We start from the raw sequence: 25,628 nt of genomic DNA, 5'->3' as shown, positions 1-25,628 counted from the left end.
ATCACCTTAACTTTGTTATGTGTGTCTATTATTTTAATATATCAGAAAGAACAAGCAACACAATTCAGAGAGCTTCCTATGTAGAAAATATGGATTGAATAGCGTAAACAGTTCTCAATTCGTGCTCCTGGGGAATCACACCTCCCACAGAACACTGCTTGTTGCACTCAGTGACTATCAAGTGCACTGAGCTAAGGGGACTGTGGGAAGGTAGTTCCTGACACTGGAGAGGCAGGATAGCAGACTACATTTAAATGACTCTATTTCTCTGCATTTAGTACTTGGCATCTGCTTCTTTATAATGTATGGTATTTTTCATTTCTTATAAAACCTTTTTTTTTAAATTGCTGACTTAAAATTCTATACTAATCCACAGAGCATAATCCACAGAGAATGGTATTCATTTGGAAGTAAATACTAAAGCCTCCAAGGGGAAATTCCTCGAGTAACATAACGTTTCACTAGAAATCAGCCAATTAACACCATGGTTTTGCTTTATTAGTAAGAACTCTAAAGCACTGAAGGGGGTTGGGTGAGAAGAAAACAACATGGAATGTAGAAGTGACTTCCCTCCATAAAAAACACAACAACAATGTAAGCTGCTGCCATCAGGACTAATTTTAAAGGGTTGAAAAAGTACAAAAGTCTCCCATCTTTCATACTTTTTTAAACCCTGTTTTGAACCATCCATTTTGTTTTTTATAAAAATGTCATTTATGAAACCATTTGGGATTCCCTCTTTTTGTTAACTAAAATGTTGCTTGTATATTTTTATGAACCCACTAAATTTAAACAGATCTCTTTAGAAAAATAATGTGGATATATTTTGCTTTCTACAGCCTGAAGAATATTAAAATAGAAATGCTTTCTTGAATTCCCTTTTCTGGCTCAAGTTACTAGGTGGTCCCAAGTTACCAGAAGTAAAATTTATAAATCTAACCCCTAGTCTAGACATTTTCCAGCACTGACTGCAGTTCAAAAAATATTAATGTCTAGCCGGCAAAGTGAAATTTCCCCCAGTGATTTTGCAAACGACTAGAAAGTTAACCTTTTGCCAACTGCTCCTTCTGTGCATGGAGGTTATTAAAAAGAATCCAGGCATTTAGAAGCATGGGCTTTAAAAGGCTGAAGCACCTTGGCTTGACCCGTTGTGTCTTTCTGTTTATTCAGGCTTAGCCTCTGTGGCTGGAATGTGTGAGCCTGAAAGGAGCTGCAGCATTAATGAAGACATTGGCCTAGGGTCGGCTTTTACCATCGCACATGAGATTGGTCACAAGTGAGTGCATTTAAGAAAACCAAAATAAACTGGACAACTCCACTCTTATAACTTATAACTACTGTGTGGAAAGCCTGCACTCAATTCTTTTTTACAGCCTTTTTGACATCTTTCAATAGAGACTGTTATAATTTTGGGTATTGGGATAAATCATTGTAAGAACTGGAGACTTGTTAAATAGCCAAACATATCACCCTTGAGTATTGTTGTGGACATTTAAAACAGTGAGCTTTAGATGTCTTCTCTACACCTAATTCTTATAAAGTCCAATTTTGCAAGTAATCTCTCTTTTCATCAAGTGATAATTTATGTCTTATGGTCGTTTGTTTGGGCTTTTGTTTCCTCATTTTGTTTTATAGTCCAGATCTAGACAGGCTAGGCTGGAATGCACAGTAATCCTCCTGCCTCAGCCTTCTGGGTGTTGGAGTGACAAGAATGAGCCATTACTTCTGGCTCCATATATTTGTTTAAATTCATTTGACACTATTTCTTTCAAATGCATGTTTGGTTTCACCCTTTAAGAAGCTGGAAGAATATATTCTCTAGGCGTGATGGTTATGTAGATAACTAGTACTGTCAGGTGCACTCACATGCCATTGAGAAAACCGGGTATGTGTAAGAACCCATCCTTGGTTCTTAGGAGGACCTTAAGTTTTTAATATTTATTTCAAATAAATCAATGCCAATGTTTAAAATGATACTTTCTCCCAACCCCCAAGTGGCAATGAAACCCCTTATTTCAAAGAAGAGACAAAAGTGAATGTAAAAGTCTATGGATGTGAAAAGAGAAATTTGACACTATTTTTCATATTTGTGTTCTTACAACTGGAAGGTCATTTGTTCTTAGTAAGTGCTTAATGTGATTCAAACTAATGCTCTCATACAGGTAAAGCTAAACAAAAGAACCTCTTTTTTTTGGTTTATGCAACTTTATTGAAGAAAAATAAATCAATTACTAGGAGAGCTATTAGTTGATCACTCATCCATTGACAACTCGCATCATTTATTCAGTGCTATATTAAACAGTATTGGAAGATAGATTAACTAATAGCTCCAAGCCTCCTAACAATTTAAATGAAAATTACAAAATGTTTTGAGACCCTATTTTGGAATACAAAGGGTGTTTGACTTCCAATTTCCATTCTCTGTAGAACAAGAACAGGTCATTCCTTTATTGACATGCATAAAATACATCACATTTTCTGTTCTGCTGATGCTATAATGCAATACCAATTCTCCAGCCACATCAGTTATGAGCATAAAGTATATCAGGTAACCTCAACCCTCTAACAGTGGAAGGTTTAAACAAGAACGGATGCTGCTAGAATAATGCTGCTTCCTTTGATGTGACAGCTGAGCATCCATCTCCCTCCCCCTCAGATGGCTTCTTCAGCATGTTAGAGCAGTGAGGATTGGTTTAGTCTCATAACCAAGTTAGAGTGAAGACACTGGACACATAATACACATGCTCCAGTTTTTAAAACAATTTCTGAATCTTGGGCAACTGTTCTCGTGTAACTACTTTACAGTTTCTAAAAGCAGTTCTTGTCCAAAGCTGGAAGAACTTAAGTCTTCTCAGATGAGCATGGGAATGAATGGAGGGAAGTAAACAAAAAATAAAATTAAAAAAGATGAGGTCTGATAGGGGAGCAACTGGATAAGAAAATCAAAAGAGGAACAGTAATTTAAAGTTTATTCCAGCTATAATGCAGGTTATTCTGACTTCAAGGTAGCATCACATGGCATACTTCTGAGTCCGTTCCCGAAATATTCTGTTGTACGTATCTCTGTCTGTTTTATAGATCCGTGCAATCTCTGGCACTAGGGGGTCATCTGGGTTTGGATCACATAGCAGTGAACAAATGGGTAAAAGAACTTTGGAAATAGTTAAAGCAGGAGACCCCTGTGATCTTAGAATATCAAGACAAATGCTGCCCTTACTGTTACTATTCGGATGATAAATTCTTGTTGTAAATGCAACCGTAGGTGGATTGAAGGGGTAGTCTGTAGGAAAATGAATTGTCAAAGAGAATACACCACCTTGATATGGGCTGTCATTAGGTCCCCTAATTGTGGCTTGCCAATGAAACGTGTCATCTCCAACTGGACCTGCAGAACATTGTGCTGGAGGGTCACCGGCCAAATCACTAAGTTCCTTATTAATCCGTTTCAGCGCCGTAGTCTGTGCTTTTCGCCGGGCTCCTCACTATCCCGAGGTGTACTTAAAGGTCCGGCCAAAACTCTTGATTATCCCGGCGGCGGTGAAGGGTTGTCTCTTCTCACACCCAGGCGCTTGGGATGGAGGTGGCGGATCTTGCGAGAACCTCGTGGCAGGCTCGCCGGAGCTCCCCAAGAACCTCTTTTTACTGATAGATTTAGCTCTTGAGCCAAATCCTACTTTCTTCTAAGCCTAAGTTATTAACTTTAAACAGATGGCTAGTTATATCTACTACTTTAAAATTTGAAAGACAAGTAACTTTAATCGAGACAACAGTCTGTGGGAACCCACAGTATCTGTCTGATTTTAGTTACTGACTTACCTTTTTTAAATGGTGAAGTGGATGAAAATTAAAGGTACAAATAAAAATCAGTAATTTTGCTTCAGAGGTAATTCCTAAGAAAACTCCGTAGTTCAGGATCCCTCCCTCCCTCCCTTAATTTCTCCCTTCTTTTTCTTCCTCCCTTCCTTTCCCCTCCTTTCTTCCTTTCCCCTTCACTTCCTTCCTATTGCTCTTTCTCTCTTAAAATTTTAGCCCTAAGTAAATTTGAAGCAATTTGTTGTCTTTTTTTTTCTTTTTCTTTTTTTTTTTTAAATTGTAGTTGATTTGTGTATAAATCCAAGTAACCAGCAAGTTTTAACCTCGACTGGATTTAGAAAGAAAAAGTCACTACTAACCTTATAATGGTGCCTTAAAACATTGGCATTCCAGTTTTCATTGCAACAAACATTAGGGAACAATAGAAAAACCTCTCCTAACTAGTCAGTTCATCTTTAACTCACTCCAGACTCAGAATCTTATGTAATCGTACCGGTCTTTGGTCTTTGTGATCTGTTCTGTTCTGTTCTGTTCTGTTCTGTTCTGTTCTGTTCTGTTCTGTTCTGTTTGTTGTTCTACTTTGTTTTGTTGAGACTGGATCCCACAACGTAGGCTTGGTTGGCCTGGGACTCATAGAGATCTGCCTGCCTCTGTCTGACTCCATACCATATTTAATCGGCTCTGCTAGAGTCAATTGTATTGAAAAGTTCAGGTAGATACCAAATAGTGAGTGAATAATGTGTTATGAATGTACTGTCATTTTATACAGTCACCAGTTAGCCTAGGCCAGTGCTTACACTTGCATGCCCATTTTTTGTATTTATTTTTTGTTGTTGTTGTTTTTATCCTACTCCTTCTTTTAGATATATCTTAATGTTTTATCTGCATGTATGTATGTGCATTAAGTATGTGTCTGGTGTCTGCAAATGCCAGACAAAGGCCTTGAATCCCCTGCAACAGCTGTTACAGATGGTTGTGAGTCAACATGTGAGTGCTAGAAACTGAACCCTGGTCCTTGGCAAGAACAAGCATTCTTTATTGCCTCCGTGATCCCTTGTTAAATTTACATAACTTAGGTAAAACTGTTATTTCTTTATACCATCTATTAGCATTTTAACTACTTCACAAGCTTTCCAGATTTTATTTATTTGACCTGTGTGTAAGTCCTTTGAAAGAGTCCACAAATCAATGGTTTATACTTTACATAGAATAACTGTGAGAATGTAGACTATTCATCTTAAGTTGGTAACCTGGAGTACTGGTCTTTCACAGTTAATTCTTGTTTGAAAGTGTGCCTGTCTCTGGCACTTTTGCCTCCTCTGGATCCCTTTCCCCTGACTGGGCTGCCTTGTTAACATGAATGTGAGATGAGCCTAGTTCTACTGCAACTTGGTGTGCCAAGGCAGGTTGATATCTGAAGGGAAGAGGAGGAGGGGGAGGGGAGAGGGAGGAATTGGGAGTATAGGAATGAGAGGAAGCTGCTCTGTTTACATTAGGATGTAAGATAAATACATTAATGAAAAAAGGTGCCAGAAATGAAACATGGAAATTACACAAAATCCTTAGGATTGAGAGCTAGTACTTCCATTCAAATGTGTCATTTGACAGGAAGAACAAAAGGAAGCAACCAAACACTTGTATCTCATACCCAGATGACTATGATATTGCTGTCTTCTCTTCCTTTTTTTTTCTGGACAAGATCCTTTTATTTGTCATCATTTTATTGTGTGTGTCAGATTATAATTTGGTCAGGGAAAAATGTTTCATAAAAAGCCCTTAACTTTTAAGATTTTAGTGCTTAACTCAGCAGACATACTCTGGTACAATTCATACTATTAAAATATAGAAATACAGGCTGTAGAGGTAGCTTGGTGATAGAGTTTGACTAGCATGTGAAAGGCTTTCAGTTAAATATTTGATCCCTAGCACTTTATAAAAGTCCTCAAACCAAACAAGGAAATGAGTGAGAGCAATCCTTCCTGAGATGAAGTGGCAGCTGTAAACTTTCCAGCTGATTGCTGTGCCTTTGCTTGCCAGTTAAAAGTGTGTGTTGCCATGTGGCTTTTATCATGGTGAAGGATTTTAAGTGATAGGGTAATCTATGTAGATTCCTTGTTGCTGTAAGAACCTTTGACCATTAATCATTAAGAAGAATCCCGACTGAAGGAGTAGAATATATGAATAATTTTCTACTTTTCAAAATTTGTTTATAATGTGTTTTGTGCCCAACTTGTATTTTCATAGAAATACAATATTCATTTTAATGGGTATATTTTAATGTTTTTATAATGTTTAATAATGTTTTTATTTGGCCATGTCTTAGATAATGATTCTGTCTTTGTCTCTGTCTCTATCTCTCTGCATGTATGTGTACCTATGTGTGTGTGTGTGTGCACATGTGCATGTGTATGTACCCAAGGATGTAGAGGCCCAAGCAAACTTGATGTCATTCCTTGGGTATTGCCTACTTTCTTTCTGAGGCAGTCTCCCTGGCCATGTAGGCTAGGCTGGCTGGTAGTGAGCTCCTGCTATCTACTTCCCAAAGCTGGGGTTGCAAGTGTGAGACAAATGTAGATCCTTAGAGTTGAACTTGGCTTCTTGTGAGCATTTTTCAGACTGAGCCATTTCCCCAGATCCACCCCCTTGTAAAAATGTATTTTTATACTTTTGTGAAAAATTAAAAATTAGTTCTCTTGTCAAATGAAATGATAGACTTTATGTTTATTAATAGACAAATGCACTTAATAAAAGCTGAAAGGAAGACATATATTTTGAAAGATTGTTATAGGTAATTGTGTTGTTTTCATGGATTTTACAAGTTTAAAAATATATGACAAAGAAGGGTGGCAAGAAAGCAATCAGACACCTAATGTATTACAAAATGTTTAATGTATCTAATTATATGAACAGAAGTAATATTAAAGGAGGTCAAAAAAGTATTCTTTGTTTCTAGGGATGTATCAAAGTATTTTAAACTAAAGAGACAGAATGTCTTAGGTTTGAGTTTAAACTTAAGGCTAAAATATAAAAGAAGAATAACATCTTCAATTTTCTAGCACCAGTTGGGTATATTGGCAGTTCGTCATGCTGTTCTCTTTCTCATTGTATGTAGCTAACATTTTCACATAGAAAGAACAAGCTCTAGATAATGGTTACAGTGTAACTTAACTCACTATTGCAATTGAATGGGTTTTAACTTTGTTTTTTTACACTTTACTTTTATTTTTATTTGTGTATGTGTTTGTGTTATTTTAGATATTAATGACAAAACATTTTCTGTATAACTGATAACATTTCTGATAACGCAGGAGAGTTATCACGGCAAAGTTGCATTACTGCACCTATTTTCTCTGTCTTTGTAAACAGTGTTACCTTTAACCATATCACACCACTCCAGCTTATCTGATGTATTCCTAGAAGACATAGTAATAGTGGAAGAATAAATATAAATACATTACAGTGATTTCATGTACTTTTGGAGATCTAAGCCTCAGTTTAGATCAACTAAAACTTAGCTTATACTAGATGTCAACATTGTTTTGTGCACATTGGGAAAGATTTTAGGTACTAAATTTTGCTAGGTACCACACTGTCTCTGAATATCTTCCTATATAGACTTGCTATCTTGAGTTATTTGCTTTAGTAAATTGTATATAAAATAAAACAAAATTCTAAAGCCTTTTAAAAAAGAACACATGAACAGATTATAATAACTATTTTACTGATTGACTACTATATGCAAAAACATCTGAATCTATACCTAAGCACTGCTATATCTAAAAACATTTGCCAGATGTAGACGACTGAGTACTTATTACAACAGATGTTTCATAGCAAAAATCAGTTATAGGTAAGGACAGGTCACGAGTGGGAAAATCTAAAGAATATCTTATGCTCTTTCATTTTCTCTGATAACAGTGGAACTACTTAGCTTTGATATTTTACAGTTGTAAAAATTTAGAATACATCATTTTAAAAGTTGCCTCTTTTTGTTCTCCTTCCTTCATTCTTTCTTTCCTTCTGTTCTTTCTGTTTTTCAGATGTATTATCATTGTTAGCCTGGAATGAACTATATATTCCAAAATAGCCTCCAACTTCCAATAGTTCTCTTGCTTAGCATCACAGATTCTGAGATTATAGGTGTGAGTTAGCATCCCTGGAAGAAAAGGTTACATAAAAATAACAAACAAACAAACAATTGAATCATATTAAATAACTGTAGAAATTTGATTGTGTGATGTAATCTTTTGCATAACTGAATGATCATATTTATTTGCTTTTTTCTTTAGTGGCAGAATTCCAAAACACGTGCTCAATACACTATATACATTTCATTAAATGACTGATAGTATTAAGTACCACTATTCACTAACAAAAAGTGAGGTTGGGGTATTAGCAAAATGATTATCTTCAGATTCAAAATGCAAACTTTAATCTAGGCACCTTTTTAAGGATTTATTTATTTATTTTATATATATGAGTACACCATTGCTCTCTTCAGACACACCAGAAGAGGGCATCAGATCCCATTACAGATGCTTGTGAGCCACCATGTGGTTGCTGGGAATTGAACCTCTGGAAGAGCAGTTGGTGCTCTGAACTGCTGAACCATCTCTCCAGTCTAGGCACCTTTTTTTCTTTCTTTGGTAATTAGATATTTTCTTAATTTACATTTTCAATGTTACCCCCTTTTCTAGTTTGCCCTCTGAAAATCCCCTATCCCCTCCTCCCTCCCCCTGCTCTCCAACTCACCCACTCCTGCTTCCTGGCTCTGGCATTCCCTATACTGGGGCATAGAACCTTCACAGGACCAAGGAACTCTACTCCCATTGATAATCGACTAGGCCATTCTCTGCTACATATGCAGTTAGAGCCATGAGTCCCACCATGTGTTTTCTTTGATTGGTGGTTTAGTCCTAGGGAGCTCTGGGGGTGTACTGGTTAGTTTATATTGTTGTTCCTCCTATGGGGCTGCAAACTCCTTCAGCTCCTTGGGTACTTTCTCTAGCTCCTTCATTGGGGACCCTGTGCTTCGTCCAATGGATGGCTGTATTTGTCAGGCACTGGCAGAGCCTCTCAGGAGACAGCTATATCAGGCTCCTGTCAGCTAGCTCTTGTTGGCATCCGCGATAGTGTCTGGGTTTGGTGGTTGTTTATGGGATGGATCCCCAGGTGGGGCAGTCTCTGCAAGGCCATTTCTTCAGTCTCTTCTCGAAACTTTGTCTCTGTAATTCCTTTCATGGGTATTTTGTTTCCCCTTCTAAGAAGAATCGAAGTGTCCACACTTTGTTCTTCCTTCTTCTTGAGTTTCATGTGTTTTGCAAATTGTATCTGGGTATTCTGAGCTTCTGAGCTAACCACTTATCAGTGAGTGCGTATCATGTGTGTTCTTTTATGATTGGGCTACCTCACTTAGGATGATATCCTCCAGATCCATCCATTTATCTAAGAATTTCATATATTCATTGTTTTTAATAGCTGCATAGTACTCCATTATGTAAATGTACCATATTTTCTGTATCTTTTAAAATATGGTTTTTGATTAGTGTACCCAACAAATGCATCTTATTATGACATTTTAATTTACATGGTAGTTGGCTCTTGTTTTTCCTTCCATTTATTACCCCACTTGTTATTTTCCTCCCTCCCTCCCTCCTGTTCATCTCCCCAAATAAGTATCCTTCTACTTATATGTTACATGTATGTATATAAATCAGGGTTCTGCACATTGATTTGATATAAAAGTGGGATTTTCAGCAGACTATATGTAATAATGCAGATTAAATTTATATTCTGACAGCTGTGTTTACTATTTTTACTCTTACAATTCTCCCCCCTAGAACATAGTAAAAATTCTGCACCAAAATGAAGAGTACATCATATCTTTGTGGTACAAGATATATTGCATTGCTGATAACTAATGATTCATATAATGTAAGATGAAGTAAAACAGAGTATTGCATATCAGTTGCTTCTTAGATGTCTTTACAGAATAAAGGATCTATCTTTTGTAGTTATATAATTACCATATGTGAAGAAATTTTGCTTTGTTAATGTGGTTTCAAATAAAAACATACCCATTTACACCCAGAGACAAAAATTATACTTAAAAATGAAAGAATAAATATTCATGTCTTTGGGGAGAAAGATTGTATTAGCAACTATTGTTTTAACTTCATAAAATTTCCAACAGAAGGTAAATTAGTAATATTTAAATTAATCTACAAAGTAAACCTCACAGGAACACTTTTATTTTCATTTTTAAGCTACATCTAACAGCCACTGTCTTTATTCCTTTGCCCTTGATACTGTAGTTTTGCGTTGAGTAGTACAAGGCGTAAGAATCAAGAGCTTTGTTCTAGCTAAGACTTCTAGTACTTCTGCTGAATGAAAATGAGGAGAACAGATTTTCTTCTGTGATCTTCAGCCGTAGATGAGAGACATTCAAGTTTTGCCAGTGTGATGTCAGGCGCCAGCTTATGGTGTTTGGCCTGAATTGTACTTTATTGTTGCTCACAGACATCATTTGTTGCAACTTTTTAATATTGTAAAAAACAATTGGCTTTTCTGCCAATTTTTAATGTGCTCTAAAATATTTTTAAGTATCTTTACCATCCCTGAATACCAAAAATAGATTTGTTCATGAAAAAATAAAAAAAACTGTAGAAGTATGAATATAGTAATAGCCTAATAAAGTATGTTTCCATATCATAAACAAAACCAGAACTTATATAAAGATATATTTAAGAAATTGTTCATTTAGGAGTTCTGTGAATAGCTGTGAGTTTTTCCTCAGAACATGGAATATAATGGTGATAATTGATGTTGAGCTTTTCTGGCATAGAAATAATAGAAATGAGACTAAGTAATATGAACAAGACAGACAACGTTTCTTGATTAAAACTTTATTTTGAGCCAGCTGACTTAAGTCAAAGGGAGCCAGCACTGACCAGACATAATCAGGCAGCTTTTATTAATTTCCTTAGCAAACCAAAGTTTTGTAATTGTCCATTAGTCATGCATGGACAGTTTCCAAAGGCTCTCTTCTTGTGTGCAAACATTGGGCTTGATGTGCTAATGGGCCATTAACATTGATTTAGAAAGTGCTGCGTTCTACCTGGCATCATCATCTTGTATGAATGCCCTAACTCTATGGATAGGATGAGGGACTTTAAGTGCTGCAATTTATAAGAAAGTACAAGGGTGGCAAAGAAGATAGACAATTGTTCTAGTGAGTGGGTAGGTGAAGTAGTTAAATAGCCTTCTATTATAATCTTGGACAAATCTTTTCCTTTTCCATTTTCATTTTCTATTTCTTTCATTTCATTCTTTCTTTTTTCGTGTGTTACAAATCTTTTCTGAAATGTTTAGCATCTCTATATGAAGAGCTGAATAGTGTGATACAAATCTGAAGGCAGCTAAATGAGTAGGCATGGCGTAAACAGAGAGATGACAAGTCTATAATCTTAGTTTACTCATCTATCCTTAGGTATAGGTTTCCATTACTAGATAGAATTTGATGAACAGGCATGAGCTTGCTGGAGAGTTCTGTGGGGAGAATAGAGAGTGTGAGTGAGTTATAGGGAGGTAGGAGGTGAGGATCGCTCATATGTAGTGTACATATGTGAAATTATAAAATAAATAACTGAATAAATGTGTACACTTGTAATCCTACCTCTTGGTAGATGAAAATGGGAAGATCATTGTGTGAGGCCAACTAGACCCAAACACAAAGACAGCCTATCTCAAGAAATGAAACAGAAGGTCTCGTTTGTTAACAAAAGTAGCTGTCAAGTTTTTGCAAAGTGACCCATGAAACTGTAGAATCCACATTCAGAGCTATTTTCAAAGCTAGGAGGAACAAATAGTATATTGCTTTGCTCTAGGTCCTCCAGTGTATGATTTTCCAAGTTAATGAGGAGCAAGAGAAACTAGAGGGTTTTCTAAAGGTTTTCCTTTGGTTCCATTACTTCCTCGTGTTGTCCTTTGTGTAGTTATCTCAGACCCAAGTGGTCCTATCTTGGTTTGATCTCAAGCAGCTCCTCAAATGTAAGCATTCTACTTCGTGGCCTGATGTGTTTTGTGGGTAACAGGCAAGGACCTAGAGTTTCTATGTCTCTGGTCTCCTTGTGGTGGTTCTTGCTTGTTCTAATGGAGGCTAGATTACCTATACAGATAGTAACACAGTTTCAAGGACAAGTGGAATTCCTTCTTAAAAAGAGGTTTAGTACTAGTCAGGGTGTCAGACTTATAGCCAGGGTATCAAATACATTATTTTTTCAAATTATGACACCAAATATTTCCATTTGTCTTTTTTCTTGGCAGCTGAGCTTGTGTACACCAAGGCAACATAGCATTGTATGATGACTGTATGAAAGACATATCTTTATTTTGTGAGATGACAGAAATATGACATTAAAAGCAAAACCTTGCATTTTTATGCATTTTAGTCACATGTCAGTATTGGTTCCCTTAAAGCTATTTGTGCCTACCAACAGGACACTAATAAGACTCCGCCTAAGAGAAAGTCACTTTTAACTCTACCACATGTGAAAAGAATAGTACTTGGGTTAATTCAGAAGTGTCAGCTTTACACAGAAGGAATAATAAAGTTTCCTGAATTTTAAATTTGAACTATTTGTACTGGATTGTGTGGATCTGACTGTATCTAATTCAACTTGAAATTCTGCCTTAATATTCCTAGAAGATCATTTAAGGAATAATGTGTTGATGTCAAATTAGAATGATAATTGTTTGTGTTTGAGGAAGGCAATTTGTTTCAATTGAAGGCTCTGGGTACTCTCACATTCCTTCTCTTGGTTTCTGTTATTTCTTGCGCATGAATTAACAGCTTCTCTCTTCTATGCCATATGTATGTATAGAATACACTTTCGTTTCACTCATTCACAATGTCCTTTTTATCACTGTCCTGTCTTCTTTCTAAACATAGCTTTAGCTCACCTGTCAGATGGAATCCACATGCTTTCACTGTCAAGAGAGCATGTGTTTATATTTGTATTTATTAGCTACCTTGTATTTGCTTGTTCTGAACTACCTGTCCAGGGTTTCCTAGAACAATGCTCCTTATCTGTTTTGTGCTTAAATTAGTTTTCTACCATGACACATTTGTTAGAATGTAGTACTGTAAATATAAGTTATTTTTGAAATAATAGTTATCTAAAAAGGGTATTCCTATGCAGTCAACATATGCATCTCAGATTTCTTTTTATTAAAGTGTATTTTGAGTTCACTAGGCTTTAGAACAGGGAAAATATGACAAGGAAAGGACATCTTTGAGAAATGGATCTCATTGCAAAGAAAAACCACATTCTCTAAATATGCCAGGGTTTTAAAAGTGTATTTTGAAAACACAAAGGGATATAAGTCATGTATTAACTCTCTTTCACCAATGCTCATAAAAGGGGGGGTTCTGTGATTACCCATCACCTATACTTCAATGAATCATTGTTTTTTTCTGTAATTCCCTTTTGTATTGAATGAACATTACTAATATGTAAATGTGGAGTTATGTTAAAAAAAATTAACACTATCTTTAATGGGTCATTAATTTTGCTAAATTTCAGTTTCCTCATCTGAGAAGTGCATACATTCCCTTTTCTGCTGAAGGAGCAATTGAATCATGAGATATTGATAACATGTGAGAATATATGAGAAATGCAAAGAGATTCAGACATACGTTGTACATTGAATAATTCTTTTGTCTTTTTAATATTAATCTACATTGCTTTAAAGGTCTGGTCTTCTTGATCAAAGCCAACTATTGATATGACTAATAAATGACCCAATAAGGAAATAAATATAGGATGTGTTGTTGTTGGGCTTGTTGTTTTATTTTTCTTCTTTCTTTCTTTTATGTCTCTTCTGTTTCTTCCTCATTAAAACAGTTTTGGTATGAACCATGATGGAATTGGAAATTCTTGTGGGACGAAAGGTCATGAGGCAGCAAAACTTATGGCAGCTCATATTACTGCAAATACCAATCCCTTCTCCTGGTCTGCCTGCAGCCGAGACTACATCACCAGCTTTCTAGAGTAAGTAATCTCTGGAGAGGGATGATAAATTGTTCTAGAAGCAACTCATTGCGGGAAGCCTACTGTGCGTGCTTCAAATTTTGTATGAGTAGTTTTTGTAGGGTCCACTAACATTTCAGGCCGCTCTCACTTTATTAAATAAATCATCGGAGCATAGTTTCCAGGTCTTATACAAATAGTGAATAAACTAGAAGCGGGATGAGAATCGAAGTACGACTGATGTAATGAATGATTAGAATTTTTCAGTAAATTGGAAAGCATTTTCAGAAAGAATTTGCATGTTTATAATTTAATAGAGAATAACTCATACTTTAATTCAGTAATTCAGTATCATGATGTTTGTGAAAAAAGAAAACTGAATTCTTCAAGAGTGTCAAAGCATCTAATCATAACAAATAAGAGCCACAACTAAACAAGCACAGGAAGGGGGTATTTTGAGGAACAGTTTAAGAAGTCCATCTTTTGCACAGCTGGGGAGTTTCTTCATGGTTCTTCCATCTCAATTCACAGAATCTGGTTCTATGCATGTTATAAATGTGAGTGAGCACAACCAGGACAATGTTTAGGAAAAGAGTTTTTTCTCAGCTCACTTGTGTGTACTCTCACACTGGATTTTAGGACCCAGTGGACTTGACTATTGTTTTCTGTGAGGCCTTATATATTAGTTTATCTTTTTAATCTTAAGGTCCTGAGTTTTTAAATGACTTTAAATCGTAATACTTATCTCATTAGAGGTTTTATATATAATATTGATATTTATTAAAATTATAAGCATTACTATTTTAAGCAACATCAGAGTTTCAATAGTTTGTTGTTGTACCATTACTTTAGCTGTTTTAAATTAGGACAACTTACATAGGATAAAATTATGTCTTAAAAGTTTGTTTAACTAATAATAGCCAGGTCATAGCCTGAGAATTTATAATTGCAGAGAAAAGAAAGTTTAATTGCCCAGCACAGATCTTGTTTCAAAAATCAAAAGATGAATGTTAAAAATCAACCTTAAAAATGTATTAGTACAATCATTCAATTTGGAATTCATTTCAAAATGTTGTCCTGAACAACTATATTATATACTATCAATTTTTAATCTTAGTAAGAAAATAGTATAATATTACACTTGCCTTGTGCTAGACTGAGTGAAGTGCTATAAAAAGACAGTGAAGAATTTATTTGATATGTTTGGTAATTTTTAATACAAAGCACGGGCAACATCATTTTAAAGATAGTTTTGCATGAATTCACTTATATAAGTTATAAACATCATTGAAGTTGTCCTCTTGTAGAAACCTGACCAGATCTGAAATTTCTCTCTCGTCTTGGCATTTGTTTTCAAATTAAAATCTTAATCTCTATCATCATAAAAACAGATTGTGTAACATGCTCAGTATTTGTATTTTCAATGGCAGTCCTCTTGATTTTTAAAATTACAATTTCTTTCCCTCTGTATTCTGTTTCTGTCCCATTGGTGATTCTATAGCTCTTTAGCTAGTACCAGCTCTGTATATTAAATACAAGGAGTACAGCCTAATAAACATAATAAACTTGGTGTGTTTTTATGTACTAAAACCATACAGAAGTATAGATATATGCACTACCTTTGACCTCCTGCCAGATCTTATGTAGTTGGAACTGATCATGGCTGTTAAGACAGTACATAAGGGACTCTCTAGATTGCTAGTGATATACAGGGAAATGACCACTGGCTTTGTGAGAGACGCAGAACTATTAATATTTGCATTATAGAAGTCCATTGAATTAATTAAAGCATTTAATTCAAAGGTATTATTTAATCTTCATTGCTCTCCTGTATTTTGTATATATAAGCAAAATGAGTGTTGACCGGATTCTAATGGGCTTATTTATCCTATATTTTATAACAAGGGTTCTTTTGTAAATTCTCATGAAAATGCATGAAGTTAAAACCACTAGGAAATGGATAAATGTTTTTTTTTAAAAAATAAAAGAGAGAGAAGAAAAGAAAAAGAAAGAAAGAAAAAAGGCTTGCGAGAAAAATCAAGTCTGCCTCTCTAATAATAAACTAAGTAACTAAATCTTATTATAATTTGTCCAAGCAATAAAAGATTTTAAACACTAGCCTCATTAAAAAGATCACTTCACTGAGCCCAAAGATAAAATAGTAATTTTAAAAAGTCTTTGTTCTATTTCCTATTTAATGAGCTTGTTTTAACAGCTATGTGTGATATGTCTATATCTGTATCTGTGTCTTTATTTAAATCCAGAGACATTTTGCATTTTGGTCAATGATTAAGTTTGCATCTATGTTTTGTAGTTGGCTCAAAAGGACTTCGTTTTAGCTTTTCTTTTCAAGAAAAAGAAATCTTGAAAGAATAACTGTTAAGGAACTGCTAGCCAGTCAACAAAATACATACCTTCCTCTACTTAGAGAGTATATAGGACAACCGTGATGGAAGTCTTAACAATGAGTTTCTATGATTTATAGAAATCCATTATTCACTGTTTAACTGGACAAACAAAAAGACATGGCCTTAACATGCCACTAGAACACAGTCTCTCATGTCATTCTGCAACACTAGGTGCTATTGATCAGTCAGGAGATGGTGTTTACCAACTCCCAATATTTTTTTTCAGATTTCTTAAACTCGGTGATTCAATAAGTGGTTCATGAATCGCCCAGAAGCCGTCCTGATTAAATAATAAAGAACCCATTTCCGTTAAAATGGACGTGTTTTGCCAGCTTCTGATGTTTTCCGAAGACGGCTTTGCAGGTAGTGTCTTTCCTATCTGCCTGCGGGACTCCCTTATTTACTTATTTAGAAAATACAAAAAGATCAACCTGGTATGAAGGCTTAACTCATTGACTATGGGCTAATTTACCAGGCTGTGAAAAGCAGGTAGTTGTAATTTAGGACACATTTCCATTCATTCCCAACCACTTAGAAGTAGTTCAGAGCAATTTCTAAAAGATATAGGAGCTTTGTGAGTCATCTTTTACCCTATTTAAATTTTGTAAAATTGCTTGAACTCTCAGGTAGCTATATCACAATTGTTTGCCATTTCGATTTATATACAGAATCCGTGGAAGGTGATTGAATGCACTGAGTAGCATTGTTAGTACTGAAGGGGAACTAGGAAGAGGAGTGGGAGAAGTTATGGATGATGGACAAGGCCAAAGCACTCAAAGTTGCTCTCTAAAAGTTGCTTTTGAAGGTTAACATTACTCCATTAAATGGAAAATATGTTCTTAAGTGGAACCCCCCTCCTCCCAAAAGAAGTGTAGTATTCAAGAAATAACCTGCAGAACAGGTTTTCCTTAGTAGATTTGACACATGTTGAGACCCTTGCCCTTTTAACCATGCGTATCCTTGACAAGGTGTAATTATATGTAGGGTAGTTTCAGAGTAAGCCATTAACAGCACAAAATTTGTATATTTAAAACCCCAAGTTAATTATAGTCAAACATCCATGTTACACCGTCAATGACAGGAAGAAGAGGTCTGACTTTAGATATATACTTGTTTGCATTTGCATGTTATGTCATTACACTTATATTTAGTTGAAACGTTGTTAGTTTCATAAAAAAGTGATAAAGTTACTTATGAGAAGATAGATAAAAGACATTTAATTTGATGTAAATGATATAAGCCTAAGTCATGCTTAACTCATACGTATCAGAACACCTTGTGAAAAACAAGGTGGCATTAAATTACACTTGCTGCTGTTGTTAAGGCACTGTAATGTATGTTATTCTTAGGCAGATGTCCTTTAAGACTGGCCCACTGTGTTGCATGTAATTTTAAAAAACATATTTCCTCTTTTGCCTGGGGTGCGCTCCTGGCTTAGCTCCACTGAAGGCCAGCTGGTGCCTTTCTGAGAGCTGGAATGGCTCCCACAGTCCCTCCCAAGCTTCTCCAAGTCACCATCAATTACTCCGTCTTTTCTCTTTCTGTTGCCCACCTTAGCTCCATGGAAGAAAAACACTAGACCGGTTTATTATTTTAAAGCTTGCCAGGTAACACAATTGCTGGGCAAAGAAACCTGTAGCCCTAAACTATCAGCTAAGCTGTATCCGCCATCCGCTGGTGGCAGAGGCCGCTGGTGGCAGAGGCCGCTGGTTCTGGTCTCCTAAGACCTTACAATGGCTCCTGTGTCCTCCTGCTTCCAAAGCATGCTCTAAAGAGCCTTCCTCTCTCCCTGCAGCTGCTCTTCCTCCTCCTCCTGGGACCCAGAAGTCCCACCTTAAAAACATGCAACGCCACTGTATAGCTAAAGCTCTAATCTTTATATCCTTTTAAAATTTTTTTTTTATTTTTTTAGTAGGAGTAAACTTTCAATCTCAGTTAGTAATGCATTCTCATATGTTCTGGAAACAAAACCAGGAAGACATATTGTATAAAGATCTATAAATGTAGGTGGAAGACTGAAATTTGGTTCCTGTTTTTGTTTTCAGGGTTGACTTTGGGACTCTGAATAAAGGCTTACTAAATTAGAAGTGGGGTATATAGAATTACTTTACAATCATAATGCAGTGAGTTTTGGAAATATAAATATAACTTGATATACTATGAAGTTTTTGAAATCAATGAAGATAGATATGTATTCTTAAACTGATACATATTAGAGGAAAGAGAGTAAGCGCCTGATAATGTATGAAGTAAGCCTGATAATGTATGAAGACATTGTAATGAAACTTTCTAATTTGTATGATAACTTAAAACAATATTAAAAATCATTGGGAGATAGCTTAGTACAGTGGCTCTCAACCTGCGGATTGTGACCCCCCTTGGAGTGGATCATGTGATCCTTTTACAAGGTTCACATATTAGGTATCCTGCATGTCCGATATTTACATTACAATTCATAACAGCAAAATTATAGTTGGAAGTAAAAATGATGTAATTTTATGGTTGTGGGTCATTGCAACATGAGGAACTGTATTAAAGGGTCGCAGCATTAGGGAGGTTGAGAACCACAGTAAGGTGGTTGGGTAAAGTGTTTGGTGTACAAGCATAATTACCTGTGTTTGGCTCCCAGAACCCATGCCAAGGCCAGGAACAGTGGAATATACCTGTAGCCACCAATATATGTAGAGGGCTTGGGGCTAGCTGAATCCTGGGGTTTGATGGCTAGCCAGTCTACCTAAAACAGGTAGAGACTGTCTCAACAATAAGATGGAAATAATTAAGGAAGACATCTGACACTAACCTCTACCCTCCAACAACTGCAGGGCGAGTGCATCTTACACATGTTTGCCCATATGCATCCACCATGATGGAGGGCGGCACAGAGAGAAGAGCTACTAGTGTAAATTCAGAACTTTACCTCACAACATTTACAGTAACAAGAGTTACTCAGAGGAAAATTTTATTAGAATTGAGTAAGCAGAAATTCTTGGTTAAACACATACATGTGCACACACACATACACAAATACACTCACCAGAGAGAGAGAGAACTCTTCAGTTGTTAAATCTGCATTGCATAGATCCATATTCTTCACCTTCAGTGTCTGTATCTATACTGTTTTATAATGATAGTTGATAGCTTAGAAGCATAGTATCCTAAAATATTGTTTTTAAGAGTCAATTAATAATAATTATGCTATATAGTCTTTTCTTAATAGAAAGAAGCAGAAAAGGCACCAAGAAAACAGTAGACAAATTTGACTAACACTATACAACAATACATTTGCAATGCTTAATCTCAATTAAGAATTGTAGAGATGGCTCAGTGATTAGGAGCACGGACTGCTCTTCCAGAGGTACTGAGTTCAATTCCTAGCAACCACATGGTGGCTCACAACCATCTGTAAAGGCATCTAATACATACTCCTCTTGTGTGTCTGAAGACAGCTACAGTGTACTCACATACATAAAAATAAGTAAATAATATTTAAAAAAAAAGAATTAAAATGTCAAAATTGTTCCATTCCTCAAATATACTCATCCAAGCTTTGCTGTGTCTCAGGTGTGGTTGTTAGGAGAACAGTGCTGTCTGTACAGGCAGCAAGCATGTGGGGAGGAGGCACAGTTCAGTCATCTGCACAGAGACACGCTTTACTTCAGATCACTTGACTGAAAAGCTGCACTGCTGTGTACAGAGGGAGCCAGCACAATTCAAAAGGCTTTTGTTGATATGGTGTTCCTAAACACAGGCTCATTTTAAAAACAAACCTATGCTTTTCTTTTGTATTTTATTTCATGGAGGGTTTTAATCTTCTGTAAAATATACTCAACCCAGACAACTGATCTTGTCTAGTTATTTAATTAGCTACTAATACAAAAGAAATAGGTGCTTCCAGAGAACTGACCCAGGAATATGCTTTGGGGACCAACTCATGAGTCTCAAGAGTTTCGGCCCCAGGTCCCAGTCATGCTTGGCACTGTTGGCTCTGAAGGCCCTGGCAGGCCACACCTGATCTAATTTTTTTAAAAGCATACGAACGTTGACTAGAACATTATTATACCTCGAAACAAGAAATTATTTTTGGTTCTTCCTAAATTAAGCCAATTTTACCATCAAGAGAGAGTTACTTCCTCTCTGTGTCTACCTTTAAATTCTCTTCTGAGACTCATATACTACTGAAATTTTAGTTTACTTTGCTGTATTTCTGAAAGTCACTATTTGTATTTGTATTGGGCTCTCTCCTGGCTCCAGTTAGGTAATTATGTCCTATAATTTTTGTTGTGTTACTAATAAACATAATAATGTAAATTATTCAGTATATTCGGTATATATTTTTTGTTGATTTATAGTAATATTTACTTATTTTATTATATACTCAATTGTTTTCATAAATATATTTATACTTTGTAATAGAATAGTGATTTTTTTTTACTATTGTACTATCAAATGACCCCCCACCCCCCAGTCATTAACTTTAATATATTTTTGAAATTACTAGTTGGGTCTTACTTGGCTAAAGTTCATACATCATAATATCTAAAATGCTATTTTTATAATTCATCTACCAACAGGTGTGCTTTCTGAGGTATATGACACTTTCTAACTTAAAACAGAAAGGAACAAGTATAGGGTTGTGTAATCCATGAACAGTGCTCTTTGAGATGGCAAAACCTGTCTGTGTCAGTACAGGATTATTGTCTCATCATTCTTCTCTTTAAAAACTAGGGGAATGCCAGGGCCAGGAAGCAAGAGTCGGTGCGTTGGTGAGCAAGGGGATGGGGAAGGAGAGAGGGGGTTTTCTGAGGGGAAACCAGCAAAGGGGATAACATTTGAAATGTAAATAAAGAAGATATCTAATAAAAGAAAAAAAAAGAACTTTATATCCAACAAAGAGATTATTTCTAATAATTTTGTAACAATAAATAGGCTATTTAGATGATATTGATTTCTAAAACCCATAGAGTCTTATCATTTTAAAAGTAATAAATAATTTATATAATCTTTAAAAAGAACCTAGCACAGAGGAGCATAAAGAAGAAAAGACAATCTTGTATCCCTTTGGTCTGGGTCCACTTAGGAAGTGAACATTTCAGGTTTTAAAGATACTAATTTGCTGCTGTGAAAATATACTGTTATGTAACAAGTTAACTTTTACATTTTAGGAGTATAAAAAAGCTTGCAGGTGAATTTGAAACTCATTGTTTTTGTATGATTCTTCCCTGTTTGTAAATGAAATTTTGTGCTGTCCTAAATAACAGTTGAGGAACTTCAACTTGTGAAGTTATTTTCCTTTGGCAAAGTGGATGGAAAAGATTTGGGGGAAAAAAAAGCAAAAGTGCTGGCACAATGGACAGGAATGTTGGAAAAAATGTTAAGTGTTGGCATAGGAATTCTTTAAAAATTCTAACTCACATGGGAAATAAAAGTGAAAAAGCATCTGCCCTGTTTTACGCACACTGAATAAATGAAAACGAACATTTCAGTTAGCAAAGCTCTTTAAACTGAGGTACTCTGTCTGGCTTTGGGCAATCTTTATGTTATTTGTTCCACTGAGTTAAAATATTATGTTTTAGTAAAGACAAACTGTGTAAAGTAGAAATTATGTAGAAAGAACATTCCCTTATTCTAGTTCTGATGACCCTAAATGAAATATGAATTCGCTGAAAGACTAAACATTTCTAGTGTTTGTGAGCAAGTACTTTGGACCTTAGCTGTCCTTCAGCCTCTCAACTAGCGACATGTCTTACCACAGCACCTGTGTTCTATGTAAGGGGGAAGTATAGAAATGATTACAACTATCGTTATGATTACAACTATAAGTATTTTTGTTTAACTTTCCACAATTCATGTTTTTAATTGTACTACCAGATGTGGTTATATTTTCAATGAAAACAACAAGAAACTTAGAGCAATCTGAAATTCTGTTCTGGTTCCTTTAGAACTACTTTGAACCTGTGTTTTAAGGCCAACATTTTCAGATTGTTGTCTGAGATGCTTCCATTGCATTGTGGAGTTGGAGAAAAAGAACCTGGCACCTCATTTAGATGTCACTGAAATGATTCTACTTTGCTACATGATTATTTGTAGAATGTGTTGCTTTTCATGCATCAAATTATTAAAACAAATATCTCAACACATGGTTTCATAATTTTGAATGAAATAGTCTACGGAATACCTAATTTCCTTTGATGCTTTGTGTTGAACAGTTCAGGCCGTGGTACTTGCCTTGATAACGAGCCTCCAAAGCGTGACTTTCTTTATCCAGCTGTGGCCCCAGGCCAGGTGTATGATGCTGATGAACAATGTCGTTTCCAGTATGGAGCAACATCCCGCCAATGCAAATATGGGGTAAGAGGTCTCAATCCTTATGTTTAGCCCACAAATGTTCTCTTATAACACATGTTCAGGTAGGATAATGATGAACTTAGTTTGCTTTGAATGCATTATTAATTTATGTAATGCTTTTGACACTGATTTTTTGATAGTATAATTTCTAATTTTAAATATTTGAACAATACTAAATTAACATGATTCACAATATTTTGTTAAGGAGGCAAACAGAATTTTAGTAAGTTCTTCTTTTTTGTAATCTTGAGTTCATGATACTAACTTTACTTTGTCTTTTAAAATAGTTTAGTTTTAAGAAACTCTCTACTTCCTTTTCCTGGCATTCTTATAACTGTGCTAAAGGGCATTCTTACTGGCTTCTTGCCTTTACCTAAACTCATTCTAGCTAGAACTGAGTCATTTCAAGTTGCTTCACCCACTGTCCAATTCCCAATATAACAACCAAGAACAAAATGACATTATTCCCAAAATGAAATAACAGGACATAGCCATGGGAGGAAAATGTAGGCATCATGATTTTTCTCTTAATGTTCACTTTAAAAAGTCACAGTACCATATTAGAAATAGTTAAGTTCATTTTATAATTTCATAAATATTTTGCTGTCTAATATAGGAATGTGTGTAACGAAAAAGTAGGATTCTAAAATATCAGTCAGAGTGCCAAAAATTATTTACTTTTAAAAACCACATCTCGCCAGGCAGTGGTGGTGCACGCCTTTAATCCCAGCACTTGGGAAGCAGAGGCAGGCGGATTTCTGAGTTCAAGGACAGCCTGGTCTACAAAGTGAGTTCCAGGACAGCCAGGGCTACACAGAGAAACCCTGTCTCGACCCCCCGCCCCAAAAAAAAACAACAACAACAACAACAAAGACAAAAAAAAGCCAAACAAACAAAAAACCCCAAATCTCAAGGCTTCTTTGTTCTTATTGTGATACATAGAGATAGTCTGCATTCTTAAAAAGGGATGACAATAGAAGGAGGTAAGTTTACCATAGCTATTATTAGACTATATACACACTGTGCATTACCAGTTATTCCTCTTGGGCATGGAAAAATAGAAGGCAATTTAAGAAAATCTCTTGAGTGACAAATATAGTTATTCTTGGTGAACTTTGGCTGTCCTTTCAAGATCGTGTGTGGTTATCTGTGGATGTTAAACCCCATGTGAAACTTTGTTTTTTCACATTTGCTTAATATAATATTAAGTCTTAGTTTTGAATGGATCTAGTTTTTTTTTTTTTTAATAAAGTCACTCAAGTGTTAATCACAGTCACTACATTACTACATGTACTCAGTGATCCAGTGAGACTAGAGACACTTTTCCCCTTCCCTCACACTGGTTCTCATTTCTGTCAGTGAAGAAGTCTACATGTTAGCTTTTATTTTGGAAACTATGTTTGAACTTATCCATTAGCTTCTATTGTAGATTATTATTATTGTCATTATCATTATTACATTTATGGGATTCTTAATCTTGAAATCTTACTCATTCCAGATTGATAGGAATGAGACAAGTCCTAATTTTGAAACTATTTTCTGCTTTTTGATTCTTTTTGTTTATGCTCATGAACATTTCTGTAACAGAAATAAAATAAAATTAGAAAGCATGGTGAAGACATTAGCACTATAATATTCAGACTTTCTCACAAATCTTTTTTACTTTGTTTTGCAGCAAAGTGATGGCTTCACTAGATTCGTGTACTATATGAAATTCTTACACTCTTTTTATATTCTATTATAAATTTCCAGTTTGGATTCTTGATCTCCAATAGATTCTTTAAAATCCTTCCCAGCTGTTGAACTTGTATCTAAAGAATTGGGTCCATCATGCAAACTTTATATGCCCCAGTACAGGGGAACGCCAGGGACAAAAAAAACTGGGAATGGGTGGGTAGGGAAGTTGGGGGGAGAGTATGGGGGACTTTTGGGATAGCATTGGAAATGTAATTGAGGAAAAGATGTAATAAAAATATTAAAAAAAAAGAAAAAAAAGGAATTGGGTCCATATAATTATTATACCCAGTTTACACTGCTTTTTATCTTACATCTCCCTAACATTTTTAATAATTCTAAAATTATTATTACTCTGGAAATCAATTCAGTCTTTGAATATAGGAGTTCAGTCAGGGAAGTAAGTTGTGTTCCATGAATTAGCTGAAGGGAGTCTAGCATGACAAGGTGAGTCCTGAGCACACTGACATGTGGCTAGGAGAGTTGTCCTGAAATGATAACCATTTTGAAAGGTGATGAGTTTGGGAAAGGTTTTAAACACCTATAGAATGAACCATAACTGCTTAGTGATAAATTTTTTCCATCCCTTTCACTTTTGCCTTTATGTAGTAGTTAAGAGCTACCAATGACCAGCTCCATGGTTTTAGTGAATTCTAGTGTATGCATTCAGTTATATACATGTTAATCACAGTTGGCTATTTTATTTGGTTCACAGTTTTCTACAGTTTTCATTCCATAATATCTCTTTTTGTTTTCAAATTACCCATAATGCCTAGCAGCATAAAATGTATAATAGTTTTAAATACAAAGAGTAGGATATCACAGTAGAACATAACATCTGTCCCAATACCAAGAGTAACTGGGACCAGTGGAACCCAGGCACGCAGAAACTCTGCCAGACCAGTGGCACAAGTTCCTTCCAGCCTGTCTGGGCCAGTGTCCTCAGCAGACCTTGGGTGCAAACTCAGCAGCCAGTCCCACAACACCCAGAGGAAGCTCCACTCCCAGGTGCTCTAACAAACCCAGGATCTCAGGATCCCAGGAGCTTAGTCACACCAGGATCTCAGGGTCCCAGAGGCATCTTGACTCCCAAGAGCTCTGATACACCCAGGATCTCAGGATCCCAGGATCCCAGAATCACAGGATCACAGAGACAGCTTGACTCTGAGTTCTTTTTTTTTTTTTTTTTTTTTGGTTTTTCGAGACAGGGTTTCTCTGTATAGCCCTGGCTGTCCTGGAACTCACTTTGTAGACCAGGCTGGCCTCGAACTCAGAAATCCGCCTGCCTCTGCCTCCC

The 25,628-nt window shown here is 35.8% G+C and overlaps 1 protein-coding gene and 1 pseudogene across 4 annotated transcripts in view; one reads left to right on the top strand and one right to left on the bottom strand.

Moving 5' to 3' along the window:
- The window catches only part of Adamts6 (ADAM metallopeptidase with thrombospondin type 1 motif 6), a 209,633-nt gene that overhangs the window by 75,197 nt on the left and 108,808 nt on the right, over nucleotides 1–25,628 (top strand). For 3 of the 4 annotated variants that reach the window (XM_085830867.1, XM_085830868.1, XM_021180030.3), the window contains exons 9-11: nucleotides 1,171–1,276; nucleotides 13,719–13,865; nucleotides 22,459–22,600. In XM_085830867.1, coding sequence (XP_085686993.1) covers nucleotides 1,171–1,276; nucleotides 13,719–13,865; nucleotides 22,459–22,600 — 395 coding nt within the window. Of the gene's footprint in view, nucleotides 1–1,170; nucleotides 1,277–13,717; nucleotides 13,866–22,458; nucleotides 22,601–25,628 lie in introns of those variants that run through there. The other variant, XM_085830869.1, reaches the window with a different exon arrangement.
- LOC110308423 (ubiquitin-conjugating enzyme E2 D3 pseudogene) lies at nucleotides 2,186–7,237 on the bottom strand (annotated as a pseudogene).

This window comes from Mus caroli, unplaced genomic scaffold (assembly GCF_978045245.1).
Source record: "Mus caroli unplaced genomic scaffold, Mus_caroli_1 scaffold_15, whole genome shotgun sequence".
NCBI classification, from domain to species: Eukaryota; Metazoa; Chordata; class Mammalia; order Rodentia; family Muridae; genus Mus; species Mus caroli.
The sequence above is the reverse complement of the archived record's forward strand: the minus strand, read 5'-3'. Positions and strand labels throughout refer to the sequence as shown.